Here is a 19485-nt window from a genome sequence, read left to right on the forward strand (position 1 = left end):
GAGTAGAGATGGGAGTTGGGTGGTCACATTGGAAAGATGCAGAGTGGAGATGGGAGTTGGGTGGTCACATTGGAAAGATGCAGAGTGGAGATGGGAGTTGGGTGGTCACATTGGAAAGATGCAGAGTGGAGATGGGAGTTGGGTGGTCACATTGTAAAGATGCAGAGTGGAGATGGGAGTCGGGTGACGCAGAAGAACATGGGAAGAGGATGTCAGCTAAATGTAGCGTCTCCTCAGATCATTACAGCTTCATAAACATACATTAATCAGCTTATGTTTTAAGTCAGATTATACTGTCAATGCCATACAACATAGTGTTCAAGCATATGATGAGGCTGTCGAATCACAAATGTCCTTTCAATGTCACATTGAGCAAGACAGTAGATGTAATGTTGTATACTGTACAGCGAAGGGTTGCTATTTGCTATTGTATAGCACTGATGAGATGGAATATCTACCAATGGTGGCCACCACCACATTAGTCGATAATTGAGTTGCTATATATGATGTTTACTGATATGGACACATTTTCTATGGGTTTACTGACCCAACTACTAAATGACAGTTCCCTGAACATGGTTTGAAATAGCAACACTCAAAACTCAAGTGTCTCCCTATGCAGCATTAGTGTCATACAAAGGATATCTGCGGTCATAAGTTTTACAGCGCTGTATGAACAAGCCAGAAGACTTACTGAGACCGCTCTGGAGCATTCTGTGGCCCTCATCAAGCTAGGCTACTAAAATACATATATGGTGTGATGGGAGCATAAGTGTTAGTTAATACATACAGGTTTATGGTCAGACTGGAGTGTACTGTGACTGATTGTTAGGACAGAGGGGAGAATTCCCGCATGGATGCTTCTATTTAACAATCAGAGAGAGTGATTGGCTCTCTGTGGTGCTCTAAAACAGGAACAGATGGGGGAGTGTGAAAGGACAGTGTGAAGGGGGTGACTAGGGGCATTGGGGGTGTATGTGGGGGAGAAAAACTGAGGGAGAGATAGGGGGTTGGGAGAGGGGGAAAGAGAAAGAGAAACAGAGAGAGAGAGAGAGAGAGAGAGAGAGAGAGAGAGAGAGAGAGAGAGAGAGAGAGAGAGAGAGAGAGAGAGAGAGAGAGAGAGAGAGAGAGAGAGAGAGACAAAGAGACAAAGAGAGATAAAGAGAGAGATGCAGGGAAAGAGATTGGGGAGATAGTGAAAGGGAGAGAGAGAGAGAGAGAGAGAGAGGGAGGAAAGAGAAGAAAAGCAGGGGATGAGGTTGGCACTGAAGGAAGATGACAAAGCCTGTCACCTCTCACTCTCCCGGTCTCCTTCTCTCAACTTGATGAGCTGCCAAATATCAGCATGTGTGTGTGTATGCGTGCGTGTAGATATTCTTCTTATACATTTATACAATTTATATAGGTATGCTAGCTAGTGCTAGCCATGCTAGCCAATAAAGGTATGCTAGCTAGTGAGTCATATTTGAGATACAGTGTGTGTGCACATGTGCCTGTGTGTCGAGAGGAGAAAGAGTGGAGAGCAAGGCTGAGCAAGACAGATGGAGAATCGGTGCTTACAGGTACTTGTGTAATATACGGCACAAATAGGCTACATACTCACACACACACACGCACAAAAGGGTTAAGCTGTTATGCATTGCCATTCTCACTCCCCTGCAACTTCATCACCTCACCCACTCATACTTCTCTTCTTTTCCTCTCACTCATTTCCTCAGAGGACAAATTACCGTGATTACCATCCTACCTCCCTCTGCTCCATTCTCTCGCTCCCTCGCTCCTTATTTCATAGATTTCACAGTGTGAGTATTTCTCCTTCTGGCGGTCTTTGTGTGCCCTGTTCCATTCTTTCTTTCACCTCCTCCCTCTTACTGTTCTGCCCATTCCCTCTGTCCTTTCATATCTCCAGTCAAACTATCATTCTGGTCTTTATCTCTTTCTCCTTCCCTAAGGAGGACTCTCTTTATCTCTTTCTCATCCTCTTTATTTTTTGTCTTTCTCTACCTCCCCCTCTCTCTTTCTTCCTCTCTCTCTCTTTCTCCCTCTCTCTCTCTCTTCCTCCCGTCTTTCACCATCCCCCCATCCCTCTAACTCTTCCCAAGTCAAATGTTCTCATTAACGGGCACACACTCTGGGGAAATAAATTAGTAATATTTATGATGAAACCCTCTCTGTATCGCTGTCTCTCATCTCGTTGTTGCATAAAAAAGACACTGATCTTATCAGGCCTACCTATGTAGTCATCCGTCAGAGAATCTACCAATCCATCCATCACCCGGGCGCAGGCTGCGTCTCCACTCCCCTTGGCAGCCAAGGCTTTTAAAAGTGCATAAAACTCCAGATTGGATACGGAGCACCTGAGTCCGCATGTGGAACATCTTCCCAGCCAACTGCCCCTGAGCTATGAATCAATGTTCTGCCCTGGCTAAGGAGCAGCCCACATATGGTTCCTAGAACATTGTAGGGGTGTAATTTACCTAGTGGATCTTGATATCCTTCTGGGTTCACAAGCTCCACAGGTTGTCAGGTTTTGGTGTTAGGACATACCTTGACAGCTATCAAAGCTGTCATATGGTAACAACGCTACAGTACCGCTTGGCTCCTTGAGGAAAGTCATGAATGGAGGGATTGGAGGCAAAACCCAGGAGGCTTTTATGAGTCTTGTGATGTCAGAATACATTTGTGTTGCGGCCCGCAAACCATCCCATTACAACTTGTTAGGGAATATAATACTATTCACCAACACCTGGTTCATTAAACCATCCCATTACAACTTGTTAGGGAATATAATACTATTCACCAACACCTGGTTCATTAAACCATCCCATTACAACTTGTTAGGGAATATAATACTATTCACCAACACCTGGTTCATTAAACCATCCCATTACAACTTGTTAGGGAATATAATACTATTCACCAACACCTGGTTCATTAAACCATCCCATTACAACTTGTTAGGGAATATAATACTATTCACCAACACCTGGTTCATTAAACCATCCCATTACAACTTGTTAGGGAATATAATACTATTCACCAACACCTGGTTCATTAAACCATCCCATTACAACTTGTTAGGGAATATAATACTATTCACCAACACCTGGTTCATTAAACCATCCCATTACAACTTGTTAGGGAATATAATACTATTCACCAACACCTGGTTCATTAAACCATCCCATTACAACTTGTTAGGGAATATAATACTATTCACCAACACCTGGTTCATTCATTCCTATTTAATCATCCCCCAATAGTAAATGCCATGTGAAATATAGTAAGCAGCACTGACTTTGGGAGAAAGAGGTTGGATTGTGAGTGTCTTTTTGGCCCTGGTATGTAATTGAGCAGAGCGGCGGGGAGCCTGGCTTTGGTAGTGTCCTAACCCCCAACTGTCACACTGCAGCGGCAGGGGTACTAACAGCAATGAACAGGCTGGAGGAATGAATCTTCTCTCCTCCTATCTCCTCCCATCCCCTCCTCTCTCCTCCTCTCCTCCTCTCCTAGGATGCTTCAAAGGAGCCTGAGTGTACATCTGGTCCGTATAGAACCCTGCCCATTGCCACCAGAACTGCCCCAAGGTGGCAAATTGTGTTTCTAGCTCAGAGTGATTGATTGATGAAGTAAATCTCTTAGAGTGTGTGTGGGAAGGACAGGTGTGTGTGTGTATGTGTGTGTGTGTGTGTTTGTGTGTGTTTGTGTGTATGCTCGTGTGTGTGGGTGTCATGGTTCTACCTGTCATCAGAGGGCGGCACAGACCTTCCTAGAGACATTAACGACACTCAGGTGAGTCAAATTTACTCATTATGATTTCCCTGTTAAAAGAGGTGTATTTTATGTTGTTCTTTGCAGAAGCTTGAATTGTTTAACGTGTGCGGTTGTTTCATAAGTGCGTTTTCGAGACATAGTGTCATGTTTTGTCTTTGATCATGTCTTGTCCCTGTGCTTCCCTCTGCTGGTCTTATTAGGTTCTTTCTCTTTCTCTCTCTCTATCGTTCCGTTCATGCTCCCAGCTGTTTCTCATTCTCCCTACGACCTCATTTACTCTTTCACACCTGTCCCCTATTTTGCCCTCTGATTAGAGTCCCTATTTCTCCCTCTGTTTTCCGCTCCTGTCCTTGTCGGATTCTTGTTTGATGTTTGCAGTTTCTGTGTCCTTGTTCCGCCCTGTCGTGTTCTTTTGCCTTCTTCAGATGCTGCGTGTGAGCAGGTGTCTATGTCAGCTACGGTCTGTGCCTTCCTGAAGCGACCTGCAGTCTGTGGTCGCGTCTCCAGTCGTTCCTCTCTATTGACGAGAGGATTTCAGTTTCCTGTTTTGGATTACCATTGATTTATATCCAGGAGAATCATTATTTGTTTTATACTGGAATAAAGACTCTGTTACTATTACGTCGCTTTTGGGTCCTCATTCATCTGCATAACAGAAGAATCCGACCAAGATGGACCCAGCGACTACGGATTCTCTCAACACTGCCGTCAAGTTCCAGGGAGCAATGCTCGGCAGACACGAGCAGGAATTGTCTGCTGCTCGTCATGCCGTTGAGACCCTGGCCACTCAGGTCTCCGACCTGTCAGGACAGTTTCAGAGTCTTCGTCTCGTGCCACCAGCTACTTCCTGGTCTTCCGAGTCTCCGGAACCTAGGGTTAATAACCCACCATGTTACTCTGGGCAGCCCACTGAGTGTCGCTCCTTTCTCACCCAGTGTGATATTGTGTTCTCTCTCCAGCCCAACACATACTCAAGAGAGAGAGCTCGGATCGCTTACGTCATATCACTCCTTACTGGTCGGGCTCGGGAGTGGGGCACAGCTATCTGGGAGGCTAGGGCTGAGTGTTCTAACGTTTATCAGAACTTTAGAGAGGAGATGATACGGGTTTTTGATCGTTCAGTTTTTGGGAAGGAGGCTTCCAGGGCCCTGGCTTCCCTATGTCAAGGTGATCGATCCATAACGGATTACTCTATAGAGTTTCGCACTCTGGCTGCATCCAGTGACTGGAACGAGCCGGCGTTGCTCGCTCGTTTTCTGGAGGGACTCCACGCTGAGGTTAAGGATGAGATTCTCTCCCGGGAGGTTCCTTCCAGCGTGGACTCTTTGATTGCACTCGCCATCCGCATAGAACGACGGGTAGATCTTCGTCACCGAGCTCGTGAAAGAGAGCTCGCGTTAACGGTGTTTCCCCTCTCCGCATCTCAACCATCTCCTCCCACCGGCTCAGAGACTGAGCCCATGCAGCTGGGAGGTATTCGCATCTCGACTAAGGAGAGGGAACGGAGAATCACCAACCGCCTTTGCCTCTATTGCGGTTCTGCTGGACATTTTGTCATGTCATGTCCAGTAAAAGCCAGAGCTCATCAGTAAGCGGAGGGCTACTGGTGAGCGCTACTACTCAGGTCTCTCCATCAAGATCCTGTACTACCTTGTCGGTCCATCTACGCTGGACCGGTTCGGCTGCTTCCTGCAGTGCCTTGATAGACTCAGGGGCTGAGGGTTGTTTTATGGACGAAGCATGGGCTCGGAAACATGACATTCCCCTCAGACAGTTAGGGAAGCCCACGCCCATGTTCGCCTTAGATGGTAGTCTTCTCCCCAGTATCAGATGTGAGACACTACCTTTAACCCTCACAGTATCTGGTAACCACAGTGAGACCATTTCCTTTTTGATTTTTCGTTCACCTTTTACACCTGTTGTTTTGGGTCATCCCTGGCTAGTATGTCATAATCCTTCTATTAATTGGTCTAGTAATTCTATTCTATCCTGGAACGTTTCTTGTCATGTGAAGTGTTTAATGTCTGCTATCCCTCCTGTGTCTTCTGTCCCCTCTACTCAGGAGGAACCTGGTGATTTGACAGGAGTGCCGGAGGAATATCATGATCTGCGCACGGTCTTCAGTCGGTCCAGAGCCAGCTCCCTTCCTCCTCACCGGTCGTATGATTGTTGTATTGATCTCCTTCCGGGGACCACTCCCCCTCGGGGTAGACTATACTCTCTGTCGGCTCCCGAACGTAAGGCTCTCGAGGATTATCTGTCTGTTTCTCTCGACGCCGGTACCGTGGTGCCTTCTTCCTCTCCCGCCGGAGCGGGATTTTTCTTTGTTAAGAAGAAGGACGGTACTCTGCGCCCCTGCGTGGATTATCGAGGGCTGAATGACATAACGGTTAAGAATCGTTATCCGCTTCCCCTTATGTCGTCAGCCTTCGAGATTTTGCAGGGAGCCAGGTGCTTTACTAAGTTGGACCTTCGTAACGCTTACCATCTCGTACGCATCAGAGAGGGGGACGAGTGGAAAACGGCGTTTAACACTCCGTTAGGGCATTTTGAATACCGGGTTCTGCCGTTCGGTCTCGCTAATGCTCCAGCTGTCTTTCAGGCATTAGTTAATGATGTACTGAGAGACATGCTGAACATTTTTGTTTTCGTTTACCTTGACGATATCCTGATTTTTTCACCGTCACTCGAGATTCATGTTCAGCACGTTCGACGTGTACTCCAGCGCCTTTTAGAGAATTGTCTCTACGTGAAGGCTGAGAAGTGCGCCTTTCATGTCTCCTCTGTCACTTTTCTCGGTTCTGTTATTTCCGCTGAAGGCATTCAGATGGATCCCGCTAAGGTCCAGGCTGTCAGCGATTGGCCCGTCCCTAAGTCACGTGTCGAGTTGCAGCGTTTTCTCGGTTTCGCTAATTTCTATCGGCGTTTCATTCGTAATTTCGGTCAAGTGGCTGCCCCTCTCACCGCTCTGACTTCTGTCAAGACTTGCTTTAAGTGGTCCGGTTCCGCCCAGGGAGCTTTTGATCTCCTCAAGAAGCGTTTTACATCCGCTCCTATCCTTGTTACTCCTGACGTCACTAAACAATTCATTGTCGAGGTTGACGCTTCAGAGGTGGGCGTGGGAGCCATTCTGTCTCAGCGCTTCCAGTCTGACGATAAGGTCCATCCTTGCGCTTACTTTTCTCATCGCCTGTCGCCATCGGAACGCAACTATGATGTGGGTAACCGCGAACTGCTCGCCATCCGCTTAGCCATAGGCGAATGGCGACAGTGGTTGGAGGGGGCGACCGTCCCTTTTGTCGTTTGGACTGACCATAAGAACCTTGAGTACATCCGTTCGGCCAAACGACTTAATGCACGTCAAGCTCGTTGGTCGTTGTTTTTCGCTCGTTTCGAGTTCGTGATTTCCTATCGTCCGGGAAATAAGAACACCAAGCCTGATGCCTTATCCCGTCTCTTTAGTTCTTCTGTGGCTTCTACCGACCCCGAGGGGATTCTCCCTGAAGGGCGTGTTGTCGGGTTGACTGTCTGGGGAATTGAGAGACAGGTAAAGCAAGCACTCACTCACACTGCGTCGCCGCGCGCTTGTCCTAGTAACCTTCTGTTCGTTCCTGTCTCTACTCGTCTGGCTGTTCTTCAGTGGGCTCACTCTGCCAAGTTAGCTGGCCACCCCGGCGTTCGGGGTACGCTTGCTTCTATTCGCCAGCGGTTTTGGTGGCCTACTCAGGAGCGGGACACGCGTCGTTTCGTGGCTGCTTGTTCGGACTGCGCGCAGACTAAGTCAGGTAACTCTCCTCCTGCCGGTCGTCTCAGACCGCTTCCCATTCCTTCTCGACCATGGTCTCACATCGCCTTAGACTTTATTACCGGTCTGCCTTCGTCTGCGGGGAAGACTGTGATTCTTACGGTTATCGATAGGTTCTCTAAGGCGGCACATTTCATTCCCCTCGCTAAGCTTCCTTCCGCTAAGGAGACGGCACAAATCATCATTGAGAATGTGTTCAGAATTCATGGCCTCCCGTTAGACGCCGTTTCAGACAGAGGTCCGCAATTCACGTCACAGTTTTGGAGGGAGTTCTGTCGTTTGATTGGTGCTTCCGTCAGTCTCTCTTCCGGGTTTCATCCCCAGTCTAACGGTCAAGCAGAAAGGGCCAATCAGTCGATTGGTCGCATTTTACGCAGCCTTTCGTTTCGAAACCCTGCGTCTTGGGCAGAACAGCTCCCCTGGGCTGAGTACGCTCACAACTCGCTTCCTTCGTCTGCTACCGGGCTGTCCCCGTTTCAGAGTAGTCTTGGCTACCAGCCTCCTCTGTTCTCGTCCCAGCTCGCCGAGTCCAGCGTTCCCTCCGCTCAGGCTTTTGTCCAACGTTGTGAGCGCACCTGGAGGAGGGTCAGGTCTGCACTTTGCCGTTACAGGGCGCAGACTGTGAGAGCCGCCAATAAACGTAGGATTAAGAGTCCTAGGTATTGTCGCGGTCAGAGAGTGTGGCTTTCCACTCGTAACCTTCCTCTTACGACAGCTTCTCGCAAGTTGACTCCGCGGTTCATTGGTCCGTTCCGTGTCTCTCAGGTCGTCAATCCTGTCGCTGTGCGACTGCTTCTTCCGCGACATCTTCGTCGCGTCCACCCTGTCTTCCATGTCTCTTGTGTCAAGCCTTTTCTTCGCGCCCCCGTTCGTCTTCCCTCCCCCCCCCCCGTCCTTGTCGAGGGCGCTCCTATTTACAAGGTACGGAAGATCATGGACATGCGTTCTCGAGGACGTGGTCACCAGTACTTAGTGGATTGGGAGGGTTTCGGTCCTGAGGAGAGGAGTTGGGTTCCATCTCGGGACGTGCTGGACCGTTCGTTGATTGATGATTTCCTTCGTTGCCGCCAGGGTTCCTCCTCGAGTGCGCCAGGAGGCGCTCGGTGAGTGGGGGGGTACTGTCATGTTTTGTCTTTGATCATGTCTTGTCCCTGTGCTTCCCTCTGCTGGTCTTATTAGGTTCTTTCTCTTTCTCTCTCTCTATCGTTCCGTTCATGCTCCCAGCTGTTTCTCATTCTCCCTACGACCTCATTTACTCTTTCACACCTGTCCCCTATTTTGCCCTCTGATTAGAGTCCCTATTTCTCCCTCTGTTTTCCGCTCCTGTCCTTGTCGGATTCTTGTTTGATGTTTGCAGTTTCTGTGTCCTTGTTCCGCCCTGTCGTGTTCTTTTGCCTTCTTCAGATGCTGCGTGTGAGCAGGTGTCTATGTCAGCTACGGTCTGTGCCTTCCTGAAGCGACCTGCAGTCTGTGGTCGCGTCTCCAGTCGTTCCTCTCTATTGACGAGAGGATTTCAGTTTCCTGTTTTGGATTACCATTGATTTATATCCAGGAGAATCATTATTTGTTTTATACTGGAATAAAGACTCTGTTACTATTACGTCGCTTTTGGGTCCTCATTCATCTGCATAACACATAGTGTTAGTTGTTTTTTCAAGTGTCCTGTGATCCTGCGGCTATCGTTTCTCAGTAAAGTATTATGTTTATCCTTAACCACTGATTCCTCGTCTGGTCTCTTCTCTGCACCTGGGTCCAACCTTACCACATCACAGTGGGTGTATTTGTGAGTGTATTTGTGGGTGTGTGTGAGCATGTGTGCATGTGATATGTGTGTAAGTGTCACTCACTCTGGGTGAAGCGAGGAGGGTTGTCGTTGACGTCACTCAGCCTGACAGTGACAGTAGTGGTCCCTGAGAGACCTCCCAGATGGCCCCCCATGTCCTTGGCCTGCAGGACAACCAGGTATTGGTCCTGGGTTTCTCTGTCCATATCAGGCACTGCTGTACGCAGGATACCTGGGAAAACACACACACACCAAAGACATATAGTAGTTCAAGATCAATCATTTCCACTATGCAGAATGACCTGATTCTGCTTCACATACAGAGGCTGCCTCTAGCTGTGCTCACCCAACCCAGCCAAACCAGGAGACTGGCAGCCAAGGTAGCTAAATCACCTTGAAATAATGTATGCTCTTGTAAAGCTAGTGAAAATATGAGGCTTTGATGGGGTATATGTAGGGAATTAACAAGCAACCAGCATCAATACCTGAGCAAATGTGATGTGGCTCTGGGATGTGTGTGTGTACAGAATGAGACCTTTTTAAATGAAGAGAGCGAACAGAGTGGACCGGCTCTGCATGCAAACCCTGCTAATGGACGAGAGCTTCAGTTAACATACGCTGTGCAGAATTAGGATAATATACCCAATTAATATAAAAAAAACACCAGCAGAACCCTCTTCACTCATACCAGAGGTGCCTCCAACAGTTAATTAAATTGCATCAGAATTCAATAACGGCATCGCAGACGCTGTCTACCTTTAATATCCCCTTGTCGACAAATAGAATAAATCCAACTAGTACACACATATGCCCACACACACTCACTCAGCAAACAGACTTCAAAATGCCTAACTAGGCGACACACTCGTACAGTAAACATACGGTTTAAAATGCAGTGTTTACTAGCTTCCAAGCTGTCAATCACCTAGTGACGCAACAGAGGACTAAATGTGATGTTTGAAGTGCCCACGGTTTCCTCTTTCCCATCTGCCTGGGTTGACACCAAGGCCCCCCGAAACACAGTCGATGTTAGTGAAGAGACAGGTCCTTTGAGCCTTTTTAATCTCTCCCAAACCTTTCCTGACATCTCCCTTTGAGCAGACATCTTTTTGTTTTTCCGCCTTCAAAAAATACAATTTAAGGCGGTTGCTGCAGTTTGTTGGATGCACATAGACTCTGGCAGTCTGAATACATTTCTGCCAGCTTGAACTGGATTAACTGAGAAGGAGCAGGAGGGGACACAGAGAGAGGGAATAAGGGAAACGAGACGTGGGGCAAATGGGAGGGAGGTAAGAGAAGGGGATATGGGGAGGGGGTAGATAGAGAGGAATGGGGAAGCCTGACAGACAGTGTGAGGGACTGAGAGAGAGATTGAAGGAAGGGAGAGGGATAAAGAAGGGAGAGAAATAAAGAGCTGTGGGGATACACACTGCAAAGAGACTTGTAAAGGAAGAAAATGGTTGGCTGGAGAGGAAGCAGAGAGGGAGGGCGGAGGGAGGGAGGGAGTAGGGAGCGAGGGAGTAGAGAGGTAGGGCGGGAGCAGAGAGGGAGGAAGGGAGCAGGGAGGGAGGGAGGGAGGGGGGAGGGAGAGAGGGAGGGAGGGAGGGAGTAGAGAGGTAGGGAGGGAGCAGAGAGGGAGGAAGGGAGCGAGGGAGGGAGGGAGGGAGGGAGGGAGGGAGGGAGGGAGGGAGGGAGGGAGGGAGCAGAGAGGGAGGGAGCAGGGAGGAAGGGAGTAGAGAGGGAGGGAGGGACTAGGGAGGGAGGGAGCGGAGAGGGAGGAAGGGAGCAGAGAGGGAGAGAGTAGAGAGGGAGGAGGGGAGGGATGGAGGGAGCAGAGAGGCAGGGAGGGAGTGCATGCACACTAAGTGGAGAACAAGAGGCACTCACCTGTCTGTGGGTCCACAGAGAAGAACTGCTGTCCCTGCACAAGTGTGTACACCAGCCTGGCACTGTTCCCATAGGTTGGGTCGTCAGCATCTGTCGCTGTCACCTGGATTATAGAAGTACCTGAGGGAGGAGGTGAGAGAGCAGAGGAGTGTTAATAAAACAGCATACCACACACACACACACTGACTGGACACAGCAGTACATTAACTCAGCACTGCCAGAGAGCCAAATACACACTGGCTGACTGACTGACTGATTGACTGGCTAGCTGACAACCCCCACCTCTCTCTTTCTCCCTCTCCCTCTCTCTCTCTCTCTTGCTCTCTTGCTTGCTATCTCCCTCTCTCTCTCTCTCTCTCTCTCTCTCTCTCTCTCTCTCTCTCTCTCTTTCACCCCACTCTCTCTCTTTCGGCAGCAGTGCGACAAATATTTTATTCACTTTCCTTCTCTCCTGCTGCACACCTTCTTTCTCTCTCCATTCTGTCTGTCTCACTTCATTTCTCTTCATCTCTGTCACAATCCCCTTTGGCTCCCTCTCAATCTCTCTGTCTGTCGGTTGCCCCCCTTGTCTCCCCCGTGACTCCCTCATGTCATGAATCCCTGCCTCTCCTGACAGATATGGACACTTTTTCCCACCAAATAAATCAAAGACCGTCAGCTTTATGTGTGATATTGAAATTGTAGCAAAAAATATATATATAGTTTGGAAAGAAGAACTATGTTTCCCATGGGGCACTGGGCTGACAAGCTCTGAGGGAAGAGGGGATTTGTGGGAGCAGCTGTTGCTGTTTTCTGACATCAAAGCCCCGACAGTGTCACAGGGAGAGAGAGCGAGGGAGGGAGGGAGAGAGGGAGGACGGAGGGAGAGACGAGTGAGAGAGAGACTGGGTCTGATTGCTGATCTATCACAGGTAGTTAAAAGAGCATAGTGATGCACCCGTGCATCAGTCTAAGTAACATAATATAAAAATCTCCATCAAAATCCATCAGTTTCAGCTAGAGATATCAGTGTTTTGCATGGGCTGCATCTCAATCCACCACATCCGTTGATGTTGGCCTTCCGCAACTGCGATGGAAGGTGGCCGAGCTACAGCTGTGTTTGTCAGACCATGAAACATCCCGAAAATCATCTGTAGCGTTTTTTTCCTGTAACTAATATGACCCCACGATAGAAAGGGGAGACTCTCTCGAACACAAAGGTGTTCTCCGTTTTTCTCTATGGCCCCCACATGTGTCATGGGACTCGTCTGAAGGTAACCCATACAAACAAATGGAAGTATGGAGATAGTTTTGTCCCAACAAAAATAACGAGTTAAATATGTGCAACAAAAAAAACAAGGCATATGGAAGATAGAGAGAGAAAGGGAGAGTGAGAGAAACAAATGTTTTGATGCATGTGGCAGTACAATAATGATCAGATAGACAGATCAAACAAGGTTGACTAGGGTTGACGCAACAAGCACAAGAGAGAGAAATCTATTGATTTACAGTCTGCCTTGGTGATATAGCACAGTCACAATTTGGAGTGATCATACATTCAGACAGATGTATTACCAGTGAATGGAGCAAAATTCTATTCACACTGCCTGGCACTGAGACGTTCATACCCTGGGTGAATACCATAGTGGTTTCTTTCCATGTGAAATACTGTAAGGCTATAGTAGCTATAGAAATCATATCCTAGTATCCACTTAAAACTAACCGTGGGGATGAAATTCACATCACACAAGTTGTTTAGAGCAATCAAGGGAAGAAAAGTGAAATCATAGTGAAAGTGAGATGATGAAAGACATCTCAACCAATCTCTTCGACAGGCTGACTGTGTGTTACTGTGACTACTATCATTATCTTATTACCACTGTAGCATTGATGGTGGAAGATATGACCAGTTATATGTAACAGCTCTTTAATAAGACTTTCATGGCTCCGCTATCTACTAGTCTCAGAGCAACCCACCGAGCATTTTGAAAAGTACCTTGGTAAATATTTCATCCCAGGTAAATATTGAAACCATGATTGACTGAACAACTCAATCTGGGATCGAGCTTTGGAAAGCAAGCCCACATCAAAATGGATGATCGTATTAATAAAATGGAAGCAGACAGCAGCAGATAAAACAGACAACGGCTCCTCGGCTTCAGTACCTATGTTGGCCATCTCAGGCACGGTGGCGCTGTAGGGCCCATCCTCAAACAGAGGGGGGTTGTCATTGATGTCCTGTACTCTGATGATGAACGTGGATGATGGCTCCAGGGCCCGGTCGGTCTGCCGGTCGGTTGCTGTGGCGATGAGGCGGTACTCGTCCTTCTCCTCACGATCCAGGGGCTTGGTGACATGGATGTTGCCTGTCTTCTCGTCAATCACAAACACTGACCCCGCCCCCTCACCACGCAGCAAGTACTTGGTGCGTCCATCACCTCTGTCCATGTCAGTGTGCAGCTGAGAGAGAGTGAGAGCAAAAAAGAGAGAGAGAGAGAGGGAGAGAGAGAGAAGGAGATATATAGAGGAAGAGCTATAATTTATCAAATAAAAGAGAATGGATCAAAGATAAATAAAAGTGATTATACACAGTGATTCTATACACTGATTATACACTGTGATTATACAAAGCGATTATAGACTGTGATTATACAGTGATTATACACAGTGCTTGAGGACTAAGGACAAGAACACTGAAACACATACAAACCAACACCCTCTGATCTTTCCAGATCCATCTATGGGGCAATGGCCCTGAACTAGGATCATCATAATCGCAATATCCATAGTAATGCACCAGCTTAACTAGGCCTGCTATTCTCACAAACAGTTGTCTCTGAAAGCTCATCAATCTGTGAAATACAGTTCCCTACTGCTGCAACGATTAATGAAAGTAGAAATTTAACACGTAATAAGTTGAGGCCTAATCAATTATTTCCCAACTACTGAGAGTGTATTAAGGAAGGCAGGAGTGCATGCAGTCTTGATCCTGACTGCTGCTGGCTGGCTTAGCCCTGGCTGGCTGGCTGTCTGGTGGCTAGGGCTCTCTCAAGCGGAGCAGGATAGTAGAAGAAGGATCCGCCTCCCCCCATCTCCATCTTCATGGCCCTGCTCAGGGGATGCGCTCCGCACATCAGCATTCATTCTCATTACAGCTCAAACGTGGACGGAATAGGAACCCTGACAAAAGAGTGCAAAATTCCAAGAGAGTGTGACATTGTGAATTCAGAAGAAAAGTGCGAGTGGGGGCCGCTTGAAAGCATTGTTGCATGGCAACAGCTAAGCTCATTCGCTAAATGAAATGAAAAATGATACTCTGAATCAAAATATTCCTTCGTTTTACAGATCCCCATTTCAATGGTAAAAATAGATGTATGCCCCCTCCCAGTGAGTAAACGATTCACATGGATGTGTGTTTGCACCTAAATATAACCTTTTTATAAGTTTACACTCTGAGTGTCTGCTGAGTTGAGCTAAACAATTCTGTGTGCATTATGTTTATACATAAACTCAGCAAAAAAAGAAACGTCCTCTCACTGTCAGCTGCGTTTATTTTCAGTAAACTTAACATGTGTAAATATTTGTATGAACATAACAAGATTCAACAACTGAGACATAAACTGAACAAGTTCCACAGACATGTGACTAACAGAAATTGGAATAACCTGTCCCTGAACAAAGGGGGGTCAAAATGAAAAGGAACAGCCAGTATCTGATGTGGCCACCAGCTGCATTAAGTACTGCAGTCCATCTCCTCCTCATGGACTGCACCAGATTTGCCAGTTCTTGCTGTGAGACGTTACCCCACTCTTCCAACAAGGCACATGCAAGTTCCCGGACATTTCTGGGGGGAATGGCCCTAGCCCTCACCCTCCGATCCAACAGGTCCCAGACGTGCTCAATTGGATTGAGATCCGGGCTCTTCGCTGGCCATGGCAGAACACTAACATTCCTGTCTGCAGGAAATCACGCACAGAACGAGCAGGTTGGCTGGTGGCATTGTCATGCTGGAGGGTCATGTCAGGATGAGCCTGCTGGAAGAGTACCACATGAGGGAGGAGGATATCTTCCCTGTAACGCACAGCGTTGAGATTGCCTGCAATGATAACAAGCCCAGTCGGTGATGCTGTGACACACCGCCCCAGACCATGATGGACCCTCCACTTCCAAATCGATCCCGCTCCAGAGTACAGGCCTCGATGTAACACTCATTCCTTCGATGATAAATGCGAATCCGACCATCACCCCTGGGGAGACAAAACCGCGAGTCGTCAGTGAAGAGCACTTTTTGCCAATCCTGTCTGGCCCAGCGACGGTGGGTTTGTGCCCATAGGCAACATTGTTACCAGTGATGTCTGGTGAGGACCTACCTTACAACAGGCCTACAAGCCCTCAGTCCAGCCTCTCTCAGCCTATTGCGGACAGTCTGAGCACTGATGGAGGGATTGTGCATTCCTGGTGTAACTCAGGCAGTTGTTGTTGCCATCCTGTACCTGTCCCGCAGGTGTGATGTTCGGATGTACCGATCCTGTGCAGGTGTTGTTACACGTGGTCTGCCACTGCAAGGACGATCAGCTGTCCGTCCTGTCTCGCTGTAGTTCTGTCTTAGGCGTCTCTCAGTACGGACATTGCAATGTATTGCCCTGGCCACATCTGCTATCCTCATGCCTCCTTGCAGCATGCCTAAGGCACGTTCAGGCAGATGAGCAGGGACCCTGGGCATCTTTCTTTTGGTGTTTTTCAGAGTAAGTAGAAAGGCCTCTTTAGTGTCCTAAGTTTTCATAACCGTGATCTTAATTGCCTACCGTCTGTAAGCGGTTAGTGTCTTAGCGACCATTCCACAGCTGCATGTTCATTAATTGTTGATGGTTCATTGAACATGCATGGGAAACAGTGTTTAAACTCTTTACAATGAAGATATGTGGATTTTTACGAATTATCTTTGAAAGACAGGGTCCTGAAAAAGGGACGTTTATCTGTACTTATTGGTGGCACAGACGCTGTTTCATCCTTTCCTACACTTAAATGACCCTTGCCTAACGATTGCAACGGAAGCTGGGCTTGCAGCACGGCTATCATCGCCATAAGCCGATCGTTCTCCTGTATATTATGAGTACAGCGACTGCAGTTAGAAGTTAGAAGTTATAATGTTCATGTTACTACTTAGCTTTGGCTGGTAGAGGTCGTGTAGAACCATGTCCAGATAAAGCGTCCGGGTGAAAAAGTTGAATGAAAATTTGAGCAAGGGAAAAAATACAAATATTAAACACTAATTAAAAAGTTAAAACCGTAAAGTCAAATCAAATCAAATCAAATTTTATTAGTCACATACACATGGTTAGCAGATGTTAATGCGAGTGTAGCGAAATGCTTGTGCTTCTAGTTCCGACAATGCAGTAATAACCAACAGTAATCTAACCTAACAATTCCACACTACTACCTTACACACACACACAAGTGTAAAGGGATAAAGAATCTGTACATAAAGATATATGGATGAGTGGTGGTACAGAACGGCATGGCAGATGCAGTAGATGGTATAGAGTACGGTATATACATATGAGATGAGTACTGTAGGGTATGTAAACATAAAGTGGCATAGTTTAAAGTGGCTAGTGGTACATGTATTGCATAAAGATGGCAAGATGCAGTAGATGATATAGAGTACAGTATATATACATATGAGATGGGTAATGTAGGGTATGTAAACATTGTATTAAGTGGCATTGCTTAAAGTGGCTAGTGGTACATTTTTACATAATTTCCATCAATTCCCATTTTTAAAGTGGCTGGAGTTGAGTCAGTATGTTGGCAGCGGCCGCTAAATGTTAGTGGTGGCTGTTTAACAGTCTGATGGCCTTGAGATAGAAGCTGTTTTTCAGTCTCTCGGTCCCTGCTTTGATGCACCTGTACTGACCTCGCCTTCTGGATGATAGCGGGGTGAACAGGCAGTGGCTTGGGTGGTTGTTGTCCTTGATGATCTTTATGGCCTTCCTGTGACATCGGGTGGTGTAGGTGTCCTGGAGGGCAGGTAGTTTGCCCCTGGTGATGCGTTCTGCAGACCTCACTACCCTCTGGAGAGCCTTACGGTTGTGGGCGGAGCAGTTGCCGTACCAGGCGGTGATACAGCCCGACAGGATGCTCTCGATTGTGCATCTGTAGAAGTTTGTGAGTGCTTTTGGTGACAAGCCGAATTTCTTCAGCCTCCTGAGGTTGAAGAGGCGCTGCTGCGCCTTCTTCACAACGCTGTCTGTGTGGGTGGACCAGTTCAGTTTGTCCGTGATGTGTACACCGAGGAACTTAAAACTTTCCACCTTCTCCACTACTGACCCGTCGATGTGGATAGGGGGGTGCTCCCTCTGCTGTTTCCTGAAGTCCACAATCATCTCCTTTGTTTTGTTGACGTTGAGTATGAGGTTATTTTCCTGACACCACACTCCGAGGGCCCTCACCTCCTCCCTGTAGGCCGTCTCGTCGTTGTTGGTGATCAAGCCTACCACTGTAGTGTCATCCGCAAACTTGATGATTGAGTTGGAGGCGTGCATGGCCACGCAGTCGTGGGTGAACAGGGAGTACAGGAGAGGGCTCAGAACGCACCCTTGTGGGGCCCCAGTGTTGAGGATCAGCGGGGTGGAGATGTTGTTACCTACCCTCACCACCTGGGGGCGGCCCGTCAGGAAGTCCAGGACCCAGTTGCACAGGGCGGGGTCGAGACCCAGGGTCTCGAGCTTGATGACGAGTTTGGAGGGTACTATGGTGTTAAATGCTGAGCTGTAATCGATGAACAGCATTCTCACATGGGTATTCCTCTTGTCCAGATGGGTTAGGGCAGTGTGCAGTGTGGTTGCGATTGCGTCGTCTGTGGACCTATTGGGTCGGTAAGCAAATTGGAGTGGGTCTAGGGTGTCCGGTAGGGTGGAGGTGATATGGTCCTTGACTAGTCTCTCAAAGCACTTCATGATGACGGAAGTGAGTGCTACGGGGCGGTAGTCGTTTAGCTCAGTTACCTTAGCTTTCTTGGGAACAGGAACAATGGTGGCCCTCTTGAAGCATGTGGGAACAGCAGACTGGGATAAGGATTGATTGAATATGTCCGTAAACACACCAGCCAGCTGGTCTGCGCATGCTCTGAGGACGCGGCTGGGAATGCCGTCTGGGCCTGCAGCCTTGCGAGGGTTAACACGTTTAAATGTTTTACTCACCTCGGCTGCAGTGAAGGAGAGCCCGCAGGTTTTGGTAGGGGGCCGTGTCAGTGGCACTGTATTGTCCTCAAAGCGGGCAAAAAAGTTGTTTAGCCTGTCTGGGAGCAAGACATCCTGGTCCTCGACGGGGCGGATTTTCTTTTTGTAATCCGTGATTGACTGTAGACCCTGCCACATACCTCTTGTGTCTGAGCTGTTGAATTTCGACTCGATTTTGTCTCTGTACTGAGACTTGGCCTGTTTGATTGCCTTGCGGAGAGAATAGCTACACTGTTTGTATTCGGTCATGCTTCCGGTCACCTTGCCCTGGTTAAAAGCAGTGGTTCGCGCTTTCAGTTTCACGCGAATGCTGCCGTCAATCCACGGTTTCTGGTTTGGGAATGTTTTTATCGTTGCTGTGGGTACGACATCGTCAATGCACTTCCTAATGAACTCGCTCACCGAATCAGCATATTCGTCAATATTGTTGTTGGACGCGATGCGGAACATATTCCAATCTGCGTGATCGAAGCAGTCTTGAAGCGTGGATTCAGATTGGTCGGACCAGCGTTGAACAGACCTGAGCGCGGTAGCTTGTTGTTTGAGTTTTTGTTTGTAGGCTGGAATCAACAAAATGGAGTCGTGGTCAGCTTTTCCGAAAGGGGGGCGGGGGAGGGCCTTATAAGCGTCGCGGAAATTAGTATAACAATGGTCTAGTGTTTTTCCAGCCCTGGTAGCACAATCGATATGCTGATAGAATTTAGGGAGTTTTGTTTTTAGATTAGCCTTGTTAAAATCCCCAGCTACGATGAATGCAGCCTCAGGGTGTGTGGTTTCCAGTTTACAAAGAGTCAGATAAAGTTCGTTCAGGGCCATCGATGTGTCTGCTTGGGGGGGAATGTATACGGCTGTGATTATGATTGACGAGAATTCCCTTGGTAGATAATGCGGTCGACATTTGATTGTGAGGAGTTCTAGATCAGGTGAACAGAACGACTTGAGTTCTTGTGTGTTGTTATGATGATCACACCACTTCTCGTTAATCATAAGGCATACCCCCCCGCCCCTCTTCTTAC

At 47.9% G+C, this 19485-nt stretch overlaps 1 protein-coding gene across 3 annotated transcripts in view; it reads right to left on the reverse strand.

Moving 5' to 3' along the window:
* LOC139550442 (uncharacterized) overlaps window positions 1-19485 on the reverse strand; it is a 230799-nt gene that overhangs the window by 96141 nt on the left and 115173 nt on the right. For all 3 annotated transcript variants that reach the window (XM_071361346.1, XM_071361347.1, XM_071361345.1), the window contains exons 3-5: window positions 13394-13688; window positions 11250-11369; window positions 9427-9594 (exon numbers count right to left, since the gene is read on the reverse strand). In XM_071361346.1, the coding sequence (XP_071217447.1) occupies window positions 9427-9594; window positions 11250-11369; window positions 13394-13688 (583 nt within the window). The remainder of the gene's footprint in view (window positions 1-9426; window positions 9595-11249; window positions 11370-13393; window positions 13689-19485) is intronic.

This window comes from Salvelinus alpinus, chromosome 23 (assembly GCF_045679555.1).
Source record: "Salvelinus alpinus chromosome 23, SLU_Salpinus.1, whole genome shotgun sequence".
In the NCBI taxonomy this organism is placed as follows: domain Eukaryota; kingdom Metazoa; phylum Chordata; class Actinopteri; order Salmoniformes; family Salmonidae; genus Salvelinus; species Salvelinus alpinus.